The sequence below is a fragment of the Panthera tigris genome, chromosome E1 (assembly GCF_018350195.1).
Source record: "Panthera tigris isolate Pti1 chromosome E1, P.tigris_Pti1_mat1.1, whole genome shotgun sequence".
Classification (NCBI taxonomy): domain Eukaryota; kingdom Metazoa; phylum Chordata; class Mammalia; order Carnivora; family Felidae; genus Panthera; species Panthera tigris.
The window spans coordinates 49,819,620-49,834,561 of NC_056673.1; the positions used below are offsets into that span (position 1 = coordinate 49,819,620).

Here is a 14,942-nt window from a genome sequence, read left to right on the forward strand (position 1 = left end):
AGGAATCGGCCAATTATTCTCTTTGAAGTTAAGGATACTGCTTGGCACACTGTAAGTTACACATAAATGTTAGATGTTATCTAAGTTCGATTTCGTCGAACACTTATACGTGATTTGCGCCAATATGATTTAATGAAAGCATAAAGAACTCAGTACAAATAGAGTTCACAATCTCTTTTTGACCCATACATTAATTCTAACATGTTTCTGTACCTCTTTGTCCAGTTCATGCGGCCGAATTCCTTTTATTTTAGCAAACAGCCTGAGATTTTCTTTCACGGTGAGGAAATCAAAGTGCACGTTGGATTGCGGACAAATCCCAGTGAGCTTGCTGATATTATCGAGGTCAGCCATTTCTGAAAGCTTATTATTATAAATGGTGACTGAACCTATAATAAAGGTTAAGAGTTAATATCAGAGGAATGCTTGAATTGAGATCTTTCTAGACAGACTCTTAATTACAGAGAACAAACTGATGGTTAACAGAGGGGAGGTGGGGGGGAATGGGTGAAACAGGTGATGGGGATTCAGGGGTGCAGCTGCCGTGAGGAGTACTGGGTGTTGTATGAAGTGTCGAATCACTATATTGTATACCTGAAACTCACTTTACACTGTATGTGAACTAACTGGAAATGAAACAAAAACTTAAGAAAAGAAAGATCTATCTAGATGAAAAATCACTATATATTTATCAATTACATTTTAGATACACGATTTTCTCTCCAAGGTTTATATAACGTAGGCATTATGAACTTCTGTTTTGGTCGTGTGGTATACTGGAAGAAAACAGAAAGTCCCATCTGCAGCTTTATCATCAAGATGTTATCTATTTTTTCACCCTTCACATTTAGGCTTGGCGATGTAATAAACGATCTTAGGAAATGTGATCCAGGCAGAGGCTGTGAATTTGCCTCCACCCTGGGATGTATTTGCCCTCTCTTGGCTTCTGGGCTCATGGACCCCTGGCTGAAGAATCCTGACCAGACTCTTGGAAGATGAAAGTCCGTGTAAACAGAGAAGAGCAGCATTCTTAACTGAAGCCCCACATACGTGAGTGAGGCTATGCCAAAACATCCGGCACCAGACAACTCAGTCCAGGCGGAAACACGAGCCAGTCAACCCACCGAATCGTGAGAAATGATAAAACATCTTTATATTAAGCCATTCATTTTGAGGATGCTTGTTATGCAGCAAAAGCTAACAGGTACAAGTTCGAATGCCAAAGGGTAACTTACGATCAAGAAACTGATTCTCACGAAAGACTCAAATTTCATATATGTATCAATCCAGTATCGCATACCTCTGTAGACTAACACTATGAACTAACTTCCATTTGTCCACAGTTATTTGTGTTTGTGATTAACAATCAGAAGGACTTCATAGTAAGAGCTGATATCTATATATATACGTCGACCTGACTTTGGGAAAAACCTCTTACCTTTGGTGGGAACTGATAGCCCACTAAGAATGTTTAACAGTGTTGATTTCCCGGCTCCACTGTGACCAAGTATTGCAGTGATCTGGCCTTCATATATGTCTAATACCAGACCTAGATAGAAAAAAGAAAGGAAAAAAGAATGGGAGAAAGGAAGGAAGGGAAAAAAGTAGGGTGACAGGAAGGAAAATAAAATTACAAACAAAACTATATTATGGAACTAATGGACTGCCTTTTTATTTCCTTGAATGGCCATGTTTTCTAAATATGAATGCTCTGGGTTGTTACATTCAAAATAAAAATAATAAAAGACGCATTTGGAAGTTTATAGGTCTACCCTGTTCTGAAATTTTGAAATTACTTGGTTTCACAGCAGGAAACATGTCTCATACTCCTAGGTTTATTGACATTGCCTGGCATAAAGTAGGTGGATGTGAATATTTATGGACTAAACAACAGGTTAATCATTCAGTCGATCACTATGTGACTAATGTTCCTCTGAGATACATTGCTTTTTTGTTTGCACAGCAGAAGAATATATAATCCCTGCAACAGCTTTGGAATTACATTAGAAACGTTTGGATTTGTAGGAAAAAAACCCCCCAGGATTTCCTTAGAGTACCTCAGTATTACACAATACATCTTTCAAGTACATATATTCTAACGCATCACCAATCTTTTTTCTAATTTTTATGCAAAGTAATGTGTTAGAAGGGAAATTTTATCGTGTGGCTCAAATGACTCATTACATTTTTTTTTTTTTTTACATTTTATTTATTTTTGAGACAGAGAGAGACAGAGCGCGAGTGAGGGAGGGGCAGAGAGAGGGAGACACAGAATCCGAAGCAGGCTCCAGGCTCTGAGCTGTCAGCACAGAGCCCAACGCAGGGCTTGAACCCATGAACCGTGAGATCGTGACCTGAGCCGAAGTCAGTTGCTTAACCGACTGAGCCACCCTGGGCACCCCTCAAATGACTCATTTCAAATCTGAAATGCCACCAGTGATTGCCCACCACCACCACCACCACAACCAACAAAACTGAATTAAAAGGAGGAAATCAGTATCAACATTATAACGAAGCCTTCTTCTTTTCTTACCCTTCAAAGCCTCTATTTTACCCGACTTTCCTTTATATTCTTTGGTAACATTTCTGATTCTGGAAAAACAAAAAAGAAAAGAAAAGATATTTCAAGGTGTGACAATTTTCTTCAGCTTGTCATTCTTGGTTTGGTTGCCGGGACTGGATGAATCTTATCTTCAGGGTACAGGAAGGTATGGGATTTCACCCTCATAAAGTCATGCTTGTGTGAGAATCGGCTAGAATACTGCTTCCCAGTCCCGGCTGCACATGAGCCTCACCTGAGCAGTTTTATACATTTACCTATGCTTGGATCCCATTACCAGTCCTTCTGATTTCAAAGATCATGGTATGGCCTGACATTAGTACTGAAAACAGGGATCATCTCCAAACTGCAAAGCCAATGAAGCTAGACTGACAGGTAACATGGGCATCTGATACTGAAAGGTTCATTATGCAATACTGGCACAGGTTATAGGTATCTTTGGTTATCTGAGGTCAAGGTCTCCAGGAGTAGGTTAAGAGGCACAAGGGTGGAGGAAGGAAGACAGGCAAAGATTGTAACAGTGATGGCATGGGCTTTACAGTCTTATACAGAATTTAGTAGCTGTTGCCTTAGTCAACGTACTTGTTCCAGGTAAGTTTCAGCTTTTGCAACCTCAAACTTTTGAGTGTTTTAGGGTTGTGGTGGAGGCTGAGTAACATAGTTCATCTTGCATGCATTGTGCTTGGTTCATGGTAAACGGTCAATAAGCATAAAATGATATTGGTTAGATTATGTTGATTATGATAATAGGAAGGAATAGAATCAACATATTCTGGGCGCTATTACAGATCTGGAACGCTAGGCACTTTATCTGTTTTATTCTAGTGGGTAGTAAATATATAATCCATCAACTCAATCAAATTTATGTTTCTTATTGTATCATCTACGATTCTTCAAGTGACTCGGGTTCCATTCATATTGAATTGTTTGATTAGCTTCTTCATCTCTGTTTTCACCCCATTTACTATCACTCCACAGCACTTGTAGTTGGGTGAGATGCCAAAGAGATAAAAGAAATACAAAAAGAAATTGAATAAAGATTAAACAAATAGAAAACAGACTAAATTAAGCAGATTAAATAAAGCCAGTGCTCTGCTCCCTCCCAGCTGCTCTGCTGGAAGTTCAAACCAGCTTCAACCACAGGACAGACGTAAGGATAGAAGATAAAAATGGAACAGGCTGAAATAAAAACTGGAACAGGTTCTAGAAGCTCTGTAGGCTGAGGTCATCTGAGACCATTCACGAAGGACTGACAGGTGGGGGGTCACTGACGGACGAGTAAGATATGAACAGTCAGGGATCTGAGGACTTTCTTCCTATTTTCTTATTTGGAAAGAAAAGTTGCTAGCACCAAGCAAAACACACATTGGGAATGAAGACGTGTAGGATGCTCTAAGGCACATCTTCCTCAATTCTCCTTGGGTCTATCTCCAGATCCTTTCTCCCTACCTCTCCCCTACTCTTCCATTCTCTTTGAAAAGGCCATACGTAGAAGAGGAAAGAAGTTTAAACAAGAAAAAAGAACAGAGAAAAACATAAGGAGTATAAAAAATGAGGTAGGGCAAAGTGTGAATAAATGAGACCGGGCAAAGAAATGAGAGAGGCTGTGGACGGAGGGGAGAAACAACAGATAAAAGATGGAGAATACAGGCAGGGTTTTCGTTGAATTATCTTTGTTGGTGCAATCTAAATTCGAATTTATTAATTTTTTAAGTTTATTTACTTATTTTTTGAGAGAGAGAGAGAGAGCGTGCATGCACACTAGCAAGAGTATAGGGGGTGCAGAGAGAGATAGGGAGCGAGAGAATCCCAAGCAGGTTCCACGCTCAGCACGGAGCCCAACGCGAGGCTTGAACTGAGGGACCGTGAGATCATGACCTGGGCCGAAATCAAGAGTCGGACGCTTAACCAACTGAGCCACCCAGGCGCCCCCTAAGTTAGTATTTGATGTAAAAGCCAACGATATAAGATAAAAAGGGTTAAAGGAATTTTTCTTTAAACGTGAACTGGGAAATGACGAAGGTAGCGTGGAGGTTAGGTCGGAGCCGTCTAGAGGGCACAAAAGAGAACTGTGCTTGCTTCAGGTGCTGTTAGTGTCTTCGTCTTGGCCCTGTTCATTTGCATCCTTGTTACCTGATGGCTTCTTTGCCATGGAATTCTGGAGACACTGGCTCAAAAGAGTCATTAGATGAAGGATCAGAACGTATTTCATCTTCAAGGGCCACACAATCAGCTTTTGGTTGCCGTGACCAGAAGGAAGACTTCAGGAAAAACAAGGGGGGATATTGATGTCCATATTTATCTACATGGCCAGGAGACAATTAAATATTGGGTCAGTCATCAGTTTAAGGGAAAGAGTCACCCTAATAAAGCAGAGCAATAAGACCCCTTTGCCCATAAACCTGAACGTGTCATCAACACAGGTAATGAACATATTTTCCTTGACATGTGTAGTTTCGTCAGGAGAAGAAAATCACAAAGATGTCTCTATTATGATAATTGTTCCCATCAGAGAAAATTAAACTGGGATTTGAAAAAGTCCAGGAGGAATTTAAGTAAATGTGAGGACTTTTCTTAATCCCCAGAAAGCCAGATATTAGAATACAAATGCGAGATATGCTAAGCATCCTGAATGTTATGTTAAGAGTCCGGGTATCGTGCCCCCCATGCCCCCCACAAAGGGAGAAGAGATTCGGAAGCCACTACTGGATACAAATATTCCAAGAGAAAACAGAACAGGATTATAGGAATTAACGAAAATAAGGGACACACTGTAAGAAAGGGTGAGAAAAGGGGCAAAACAATTTATTGAAATTTAACAGAGTGGAATTTTTCAAAAATCTACTTTGGGTTTATCCTCTATTTCATCCCCAGATAATAACTTTCCTCTGAAGCAAATTTACTATTCACGAACCTCTTTCTGGAAATTAATCCACAGTGTATTTGCATTTAATTATCACCTCTGTTTCCCTACGTGTTAGGAGACATTATGAAATACAAAAATTGTATTTCCCTAATATTCTGCAAGTGACCTCCAGTGTAATGATGATGGGCTTTCAAATTATGTGTACTTTTCATGTGTTGTCCTTCATTCGTTCCTTCAATATTGACCAAACAAACACTCTCTATTCACCTGCCATCTGATATATAATTAATCATATCTCTTTCCTTTGATTAGGAAATCTAACCAACGAAAACACTTAGCTGTATTGGGTTCGTTCTCCCACCAGATTTACTATTACAGAATTCTGTCATTTTAGCCAGTTAGTTTTCCTTTCTCTCATTCATATTTCTTATCTTTAAAAGAATTTTGAACAAAGTCACCATTTGGATTCAGGCTTACATTCAGGCTTAATGAATGATGATGCAAATAATTCTAACCATATAACAAATGTTTTAGCCAAAATTGTAGATCCTGGCATCTACTATTCTGGACTCTTCTAAAGGGCAGAGCCAGTTATTATTATTAAGGGATTATCTAAGAGCAACAACATGATCAATTCACTGCCTCAAGATGTTTCTCTGCACCTTTGCCCTCATTCTTTCCCCTTTGTCCCTTTGTACAAGTGATTAATCCTGGGCTTTTTAAAAGAGAGAGACAGTGCATGCGGGGGAGGGGCAGAGAGAGGGAGAGAGAGAATCCCAAGCAGGCCCCTCACTGTTAGTGCAGAGCCCGACCCAGGGCTCGAACCCATGAAACCACGAGATCATGACCTGAGCCCAAATTAAGAGTTGGACGCTTCACTTACTGAGCCTCCCAGGCAACCCCCTTGACTTTTTAAAAACCTATTCGATGTGTTGATTTCATTAGTAACTTTCATAATTTTTGCAGCTTTATTGAAGTATGATTGACAAATAAAAATTGTATACATATACAATGTGATGTTTTGATATATGCATACATTGTAAGGTATTACCACCATCGAGCTAATTAACATATCATCACGTCACATGGTTATCATTTTTTCTGCGTGCTTGTGTGTGTGTGTGTGTCCTGAAAATACTTGAGACCTATTATCTTAGCAAATTCCAAGCATACAATACATTATTATTAACTACAGTCACCACACTGTATGTTAGGTGTCCAGAACTTAGTCATGTTATACCTGAGAGTTTGTACCCCGTGACTATCATCTCCCATTCCTCCTACTCCCCCCGCCCTCGGTAACCATCATTCCATTCTCTGGCACCATTCCTTTGACTTCTTTAGATGTCACGTATAAGTTAGATCATGCAGCGTTTGTCTTTCTGTGTCTGGTTTCTTTCACTGAGCATAATGTCCTCCATAAGGTTCATCCACGTTGCTGCAAATGGCAGAATTTCCTTCTTTCCTAAAGACTAAATAAGATTCCCTGTATCTCACATTTTCTTTATCCATTCCCCCGCTGATGGATACTTAGGTTGTTTCCATATCTTGGTTACTGTGAATAATGGCCGAAATGTGTGCAGGAGTGCAGAGAGTGATTTTCTTTCCTTTGGATATGTAACCACAAGTGGGAATGCTGGATTATGTGGGGTGAAGAAAGCCTTGGCATTCGGTTTTGAACAGCAGATGCACAGGTGCAGACACAAACCCCGCCTGTGACTGACTATAAAAGGAGGGAGAAGAAAATGAGCTAGCATTTCGACCCCAACTATTTATGAGTCCCTTGTGTGCGTCAGATACTGGGGTGGGTGCTTTGCTGCCTCTGTGAATAACACAGATCATTGCTTTTATGAACTCATATTCTTTTAACTTGCAAGGTGATAAAAATAAAAATTTACAACCTACTGACTTCCCTATTGTGACACCCTGGGCAGATTTTTAAAAATATAGATGCCCTGGTCCCACCACTGGTGAACTGAATCAGAATCTCTCAGAGTTGAATTGTGCTTGGTATTTTTTAAGTTCTCAAGGTCCTTTTTACATACAGCCAGGGCTAAGAACTGCTGAGCTAAGTGAGTATCACGCCAGACCCATTTAGGAAATAGCCTTCTAAGCAAGTCTTTAAAAAGAAACAAACTATAAGCTTAAACCATAGTGGAGTTCAAAGATCAGTGATCCTATAAACAAAATTTAAGCTGTAGTTCTGACCAGTCAAGTAGCAAGAAATAACTAATTGGGACATTGGCAATGACCTTGTTTATTTCCTTCCTGTTGATGCCCCAAATAGTTTTTCAAATATAAATAACACGTGTGTTAGGAGATTTGTTTTAGGAAACAATGTTCGTTGTGTCACTACTCACTTGGCAAAATTTTCTCAAAATAAATCGTCAGTGCCATATAGAGGAAAAGATCAAAAGCCAACATGAAATTTGTTGCTATGATCGGATTTGAATAGTCTGATGGATCAGGAAATGCATTAGAATTCAAGTCATTCTCCAAACGTAAGAGCTGAAAATTAAAAAGAAATTAATTTAAGGAACTTAGGTTGATGATAAATTTTGAACAGTTCAGTTTGGCAGAAATATAAAATAGCTACTTTTTGCCCTATCCTGGGAGTACAAAGTTGAATGAAACTGCATACGTTAAAATTCTCAAATCTTTGGAAGGCACAGGCGTGTGACCAAGTAAAACGAAATTTAGTAATTACTGCGATTCAACTATGTACCAAGTGAAAATGGAGCATTAGGAGGAGGAAGGGAAGTATGGGAAAAAATGACATTTGAGCTTAACCTTAGATAAATTTTTACCAAATAGGACAAAGGTGTGGTCCTGCTCGAAAATTACTACATGAGAAGGAGTTCATGCTCTTGGGGGAAAAAAAAAAGAAACCCACACAAAAAAATTGGTGTGTTTAAGGAGAACCAGTGGAAAAAGTGGGCTTGTCTATAATGTTCAAGTTAATGGGTCTTCTATAATTAATAATCCTTTCCTTAAGAATTATGTATGTAATGATCAACATTGCCATTTAATTGGAGGGACAGCAAAGTGAGTTCACGGTGAGAATCAGATAAAGACAAAGGACATTTGATGAGCAGAAACGTAATTCACTGGTCAATTCATGTATTTTCAAGAGGTTTTTAACTTTTAATTTTCTTTTACATGGTGCTTTGGACCATCAATCACTAAGCTATTCGATTACTAAGTCAAAGTACAAACTGGAATAATGATTTAGACTTAGATTTGCAGCATCAGATACATATTTAATTAATAGTCAAAGGAAATGCTTTAGATTGTCTCTAATGAATTATATATTGATCTTCCATTTTCTCACTCACCAAATGGCTTATTTTGCTGAGCTCAGTGTATCCAAAGCTTTACAAGTTCACCTTTGCAATTTCCAAGTGTTGTGCACTGGGGCTTTAAATCTTACAATGCTCATCATAGAGACGACGATAGACAACTGAATTCCAGAGGGGAAAGATGCTCAGGAAATGCCATCAATAAACAATTAGACTGTTTCTCACCTGGGCCATTCCAAGCGTGAAGGCAAAGGGGCTCAGAAAACTTAAAATCCACTCCAAGGATGTAGGAAGGTGCCTGTACAATGCCGTAAATCCCAAACTCCCCCAAAAGACGGTAAGAAGGAACACGACCAGACCAGTGAGGAAAGATTTCTTTACCAAGATGCTCACGAGAAAAGCCAAAGCTATCTAAAATGAGAGAAGATCCATTTGCTTGATATTTCTCTAAGGATTATCATTAGCAAAAACAAAATAAGGGATTTAATACACAAAATTAGAGTTACATCTTTTTTGTCTATAATACAAAACTATTCTCTACAAATTGCACTATAAGCTGGCATTACAAAACACTATAAATCACATATATAGATGTTCTCAGGCAAATAGCCGACAGTGATGAAAAGGGATAGGGAGAATAATTAACCTAATTGGAAACCAACACTTGATCCTTAGGGTCAGAGTTGAATGGAAAGCAATTTAATTCACCAACTCACCAGAGACAGTCCATAGAGGAAAAAAAGGATAAAGATCGCCACGAAGCCAGTCAGAATGACAAACTGGACAGATTTTATAACAAGTGTCAAGAAAAGCGCCATAATGAAGATGAAGACGGCATAGAGTAAACCCCAGGAGAGCCTAATGTGGAAACAAGATTTTATTTTAGTATTTCCTGTTTCATTGAAAGGAGGACCTGGGATCGATCCTAACATTATTCATCGATTCACTCATCCTTTCGGTAGATATTTATTGAGTTTTAGGATATGTAAATACAAGGAAAATGTTTTGGGGAGAATTCTCTAGGAATCAGGAATATTCGTCTTCCTAAAATTAATTTCATAAATACACACGCATAAATACATGCACACACACATAGCATTGTGGAGAAAAGGAGAAAATAGTCTTCCAGTCTGATTGATTTTGGTTCAAACATTTTTCTCTGCTGTACTCGTACTCTGTGACCTCGGGCAAACTTTGTAACCCCTCATTGTTTTGTTATTGCTCTGGACAATAGGAATAATATTACAGTATTAGATCAATGAAGTCATGTCTAGGCGGGACCCTGTCCTAGTACAGAGTAACCCCTCCATGCATCTCCGATCTTTTTTTTTTTTTTTTTTTTTTTAGTTTTAGTTTATTTATTTATTTTGAGAAAGAGAGGGAGAGACAGAATCCCAAGCAGGCTCGGCGCTGTCAGCACAGAACCCAACACGGGGCTTGAACTCATGAACTGTGAGATCATGACCTGACCCGAAATCAGGAGCTGGATGCTTAACTGACTGAGCCACCCAGGCGCCCTGAATCTCAGATCTTTTCTCCTCTCTGGGGCCTGTCTAGGGGTGAGGAGCTTTATGAATTTCCTCAGAGTTAAAAAAAATTCCTCCTTATGTGTAGTGCTGTCACTTTCTCTCTTTGCGGAAGCTTTCTTCTTTCTCTGGATGCATACACCAAAAAGTCTACATACTAGGTCTCTAACTCCATCCATTTACTGTTAAGATAGGATAGTTCACTTTCCTTTCTTCAATTCTTTTCTCATGTGGATTAATATTCTTTGAAGGATATAATGAAATAATAAAAGACAAAGATAGCAGCAAAACCAACAAAATAATAGCCCACACAGAGCAATTACTCCATGCTGGACCGTGTTTTACAAACTTAGCAAATATCAAATCACGTTATGCCCACCACAGCTCTATGCAGAAACACCATTATTTCCTTCATTTTATACACAAAGAACTTACTGAACAAAGATGTTAAGTAACTATGTTTCAAGTCCAGGCATCCGGCTCTAGAGTCATCAGATTTCACCGCTTGGCCATGCTTCCCTCCAATATTAACTCAATAAAGAGTTCAATAGGGGTGCCTGGGTGGCTCGGTTAAGCATCAGACTCTTGGTTTCGGCTCAGGTCATGATCTCACAGTATGGAGTTCAAGCCCGGCATCAGGCTCTCTCTCTCTCTCTCTCTCTCTCTCTCTCCTCCTCCCTTGCTCGCATGCTCTCTTTCTCTCAAAATAAACAAACTTATTTAAAAAAGAGTTCAATATTAATCTATAGGATTTTCTTCCAGATTCCAAATTTGTCGCCCTTCCCGTATTCCGCCTGGCCTCCTAGTGTCTCTGTTATTTTACCTTCTCCTCGTGATGAACATCACGTCTATGCTTTTTCAGTCATGCTCAGGTTCTCTCTCAACACAGGGCTTTGTCCATCCTTGGAATTACCCAGCTTCCAAGATTTTAAATTCAAACTACACAGCCCCTATTCACCATCTCATACAGCTGACTTGTTCCCTCAAATATATCGATCATGCTAGATCTTTAGTCTCAAGAGAGCTCCTAATCCTTGACTTTTTTCCCCTTTCAGTACCATCCTGGCTTGAATTCCACTGCCGCCTGGCTTAGATACCCAAATCTACCATTATCTACCTCGAGTCTCTTACCAGTAGACTCAACGGCCATCCCTCACTATTTCTACGTCACGGCCACCTCACAAACCCAACCCTGATGTTTCTTCTTCAGTCCAAAAAGCCTAGTAATCCACAGCCTTATCCTGACAAGCGTTACATCAAGGAGAATTTACCCCATTCATAGGGAAGAGCTGGAAAATCATTAAGTCTGAATACTGATGCTTTGAAGAAGCCCCCTTTCCCCGAATCCCGACATTTACTCATTTGTGCTACCCTTTACTCACCAGAAGGCCGAATCTCGAAGACCCATCATCCTCATCAAGCCCTTCATCTTCTTCCTCTCCCTTGTAACGTTAATAGATGCATAATAAATGAAGGAGGAAAAGGAAATGATGCAGAAGAAAATGAAGAAATCAGTGGCAACACCTCCTTGATAAACAAAAGGATGTATCTTCATATTTTTTCCAGTGACAGACATCAGTTCCTCCATTACTGAATGATTTGTTGTGGTCTGAGGAAATACGTCAGTAAACAAAATCTGTATTTTAATGGATAGCATGTTCGTTTCCTTTTCAATCGTCTGTTTTCCTCTGAATACGTAACCGGTCGGTCTGGCTGTGACGCTAGCCTAACTTTTTACTCCCTTCTTCCACCACTGGCCCACTTGGAGCCTTGATTCCGGGCATTCTGAGGTTCGCACAGTTCTCCAAATTTACTGTGTGTTTTATCACCTCCCCGCCTAACACTGCCCTACAATGTGCTTGAAGTGCCTTTATGACCTTACGTACTTGGCAAATCTTACCTTAAGCTTCAGTTTTAATGTTACTTGGATTAGGAATTCTTCCATGGCATTCTAGGCTGAGAAGTTTTGCTTGTTTACTTACAGGGACTTTCTTTATATCTCCTTCTCCCATTCTACTAAGATTCTTATTAAATGCCTGGCTTCCTGACAAGGTTGAGTCCTTGGGAGAGAAAATTTCTCTTCCATGTATGTCTATTGCCCCCATGGCATATCAACTTAAATAAACTTCGATCTAAAGAAACCAGTGATCAGAGCACCTGGGTGGCTCAGTCAGTTGAGCATCAGGCTCTTGATTTCGGCTCAGGTCATGAGCTCACAGCTTGCGGGTTCGAGTCCCTCATTGGGCTCCATGCTGTTAGTGTGGGCTTCTCTCCTGGGTTTCTCGGGATTCTCTCAGTCTCACTGTCTCTCTGCCCCTCCCCCCGCTTGCACACACATACTCTGTCTCAAAAATAAATAAATAAAACTTAGGAAAAAAAAAGAAAACGAAACCAGTGATTAAGCGAAAGAATAAGGCTACCCATTTCTGTATTCTTCCATGAAACTTTTGAGGCTTCTCATACCGTTAATCTGCATGGAACGTTAGTTAGCTGGGAACATTCGTACTCACTTCTATAATAGCAGCATTGATAGCGGCTTGAAGAGCCAGAAAACCTTTTTCCCAGTATTGTGAAACTTGGCAGCTAACCTCTTCAGTACCCATTTCAAAACAATGACCTTTAAGGAAAAAAGATGATGGATGGTTTCAGCTCTGATCGCGGGAGACAGTGCACTTTACAATGGCTACAGATTCCAAATGTTATTTTGACTCAAAGCCTAAGAAAATATAAATGGGGGGGGAGCGCCTGGGTGGCTCAGTCGGTTAAGTGTCTGACTTCGGCTCAGGTCACGATCTCGTGGTTTGTGAGTTCAAGCCCTGCATCAGCTCTGTACTGACATCTCAGAGCCTTGAGCCTGTTTCAGATTCTGTGTCTCCCTCTGTCTCTCTGCCCCTCCCCTGCGCTCTCTCTTTCTCTCTCTCCCTCTCTCTCAAAACTAAACTTAAAAAATTAAAAAAAAAAAAAAAAAGAATCTTGTTGAGCTCTTCTCTTCACGATTTTGTATTGTCAAAACAAAATCTTTTTGGGTTTCCAAAGATTAGTAGGTCTCATACGGATTGAGAACTAAAGCTTTGCCTAGCATTAAATACACCACAGGCAGTAATGAGCAACTGGGCGTTTGGAGGGCATGACCTACTATGTTTAAATCATGTCAGTCAGAACATCTTTTGAAGAAAAAACTCTTACCAAAAAAAAAAAAAAGAAAAAGAAAAAGAAAAAAAAGCCTATCAGTCCATTGAGTATGAAACTGCATTAAAGAGACACTATTTATGGGGCACCTGGGTGGCTTAGTCACTTAAGCGTCCGACTTCGGCTTGGGTCATGATCTCACAGTTTGTGAGTTTGAACCCTGCATTGGGTTCTGCGCTGAGAGCTTAGAGCCTAGAGCGTGGAGCCTACTTTGGATTTTGTGTCTTTCTCTGTCAAAACTAAATAAACATTTAAAAAAAGAGACATTATTTAATATGAAAAATTAAAATTGAATATTGGAATTATGTGTAAGTTTCATTAAAATTTTAACCCTTTAAAAATCATTTCAAAATAGCTCAGGCCCAAAAAAGCTCAGGGTACATATGTACCCATGGCCAAATTTTAAAAATAAATAAATCATTATAAATACAATTGCAAACCTCAGTATATTGCCTAGGATCTCATTGCTTTTCCTAGCACCAAGTTTCTAATTGGCTCACTACTTTCCTGAACTTTGTGTTCACATATGCTTTTAAGCTTTTACAATGTATCTCAAAACTATACATGTAATTTAAAACTTTTGGGGCATCTGGGTGGCACAGTCGGTTAAATGTCTGACTTCTGCTCAGGTCATGATCTCATGACCCGTGAGTTCAAGCCCTGCAATGGGCTCTATGCTGGCAGCCAGAGCCTGGAGCCTGCTTCCGATTCTGGGTCTCCCCCCCTCTCTCTCTGCCCCTTCCCTACTAGCAATCTGTCTCTCTCTCTCTCAAAAAAAAATATTAAAATTTTAAAAAATTATTTATATCTTGCATCTCATTACAGCGATTGTTCTTTATTTTGTTTCATTTATTCTATATTATGATTTTGAAATTTATGGCCTTATTTTTTCTTCTTATGATTGTGTAGAACCACATTGAAAGAAAATAATTCAATGTATTTATCCATTCTCTTATTGATAATTTGGTTAGGTTTTTTTTTTTCTTTTTACTATTGCGAAGAAAAAACAAGGTTACTGCTATGAAAGTCCTTATATATGTCTTCTCATGATATGTGTGTATCAGTCAGGATAGTCTACAATATGCCTAGTAACAAACAACCCTCAGATCTCAATGTCTTTTCACAGCAGAAGTTTACTTCTCAGACTATAGATTCAGCACAGATCTTTGGAAGGAGGGGTGCAAGGTCCTCTGTTTCACATCTAAGGGTCCCAAGGTGACAGGGTTTCTATCTAGCTTGCAGAAGTATGTGAGGAAAGGTTGTAGAGAACTCACATCTGCTTTTCAGTGTCTTGAGTCTAGGTATCTAATTATAGCTAAAAACAATTATTCTATGCCCTCAGGAAGGAGAGGAGAATAGGCTGCAAATCTTCAATAGGCATGAGATTTTCCCTAATAAAATTCCTATGATGCTGGGTTACAGGTTATACACATCTTCAAAGTAAAAATAAAATTTCTCAATTTTTGTGGAATTCAAATACTTTATAACAATTGGATTTTCTT

The 14,942-nt window shown here is 39.4% G+C and overlaps 1 protein-coding gene across 5 annotated transcripts in view; it reads right to left on the minus strand.

Moving 5' to 3' along the window:
- ABCA8 (ATP binding cassette subfamily A member 8) overlaps positions 1–14,942 on the minus strand; it is a 71,195-nt gene that overhangs the window by 42,288 nt on the left and 13,965 nt on the right. For 4 of the 5 annotated variants that reach the window (XR_006211184.1, XM_015536194.2, XM_042966546.1 and 1 more), the window contains 9 exons: positions 12,762–12,868; positions 11,634–11,860; positions 9,442–9,583; positions 8,951–9,136; positions 7,787–7,934; positions 4,694–4,862; positions 2,534–2,592; positions 1,439–1,549; positions 214–389 (listed from right to left, as the gene is read on the minus strand). Coding sequence is in view for 4 of the 5 variants with exons in the window: in XM_015536194.2 (XP_015391680.2) it covers positions 214–389; positions 1,439–1,549; positions 2,534–2,592; positions 4,694–4,862; positions 7,787–7,934; positions 8,951–9,136; positions 9,442–9,583; positions 11,634–11,860; positions 12,762–12,868 (1,325 nt within the window). In the remaining variant the exon portion in view is untranslated. The remainder of the gene's footprint in view (positions 1–213; positions 390–1,438; positions 1,550–2,533; positions 2,593–4,693; positions 4,863–7,786; positions 7,935–8,950; positions 9,137–9,441; positions 9,584–11,633; positions 11,861–12,761; positions 12,869–14,942) is intronic. The other variant, XM_042966548.1, reaches the window with a different exon arrangement.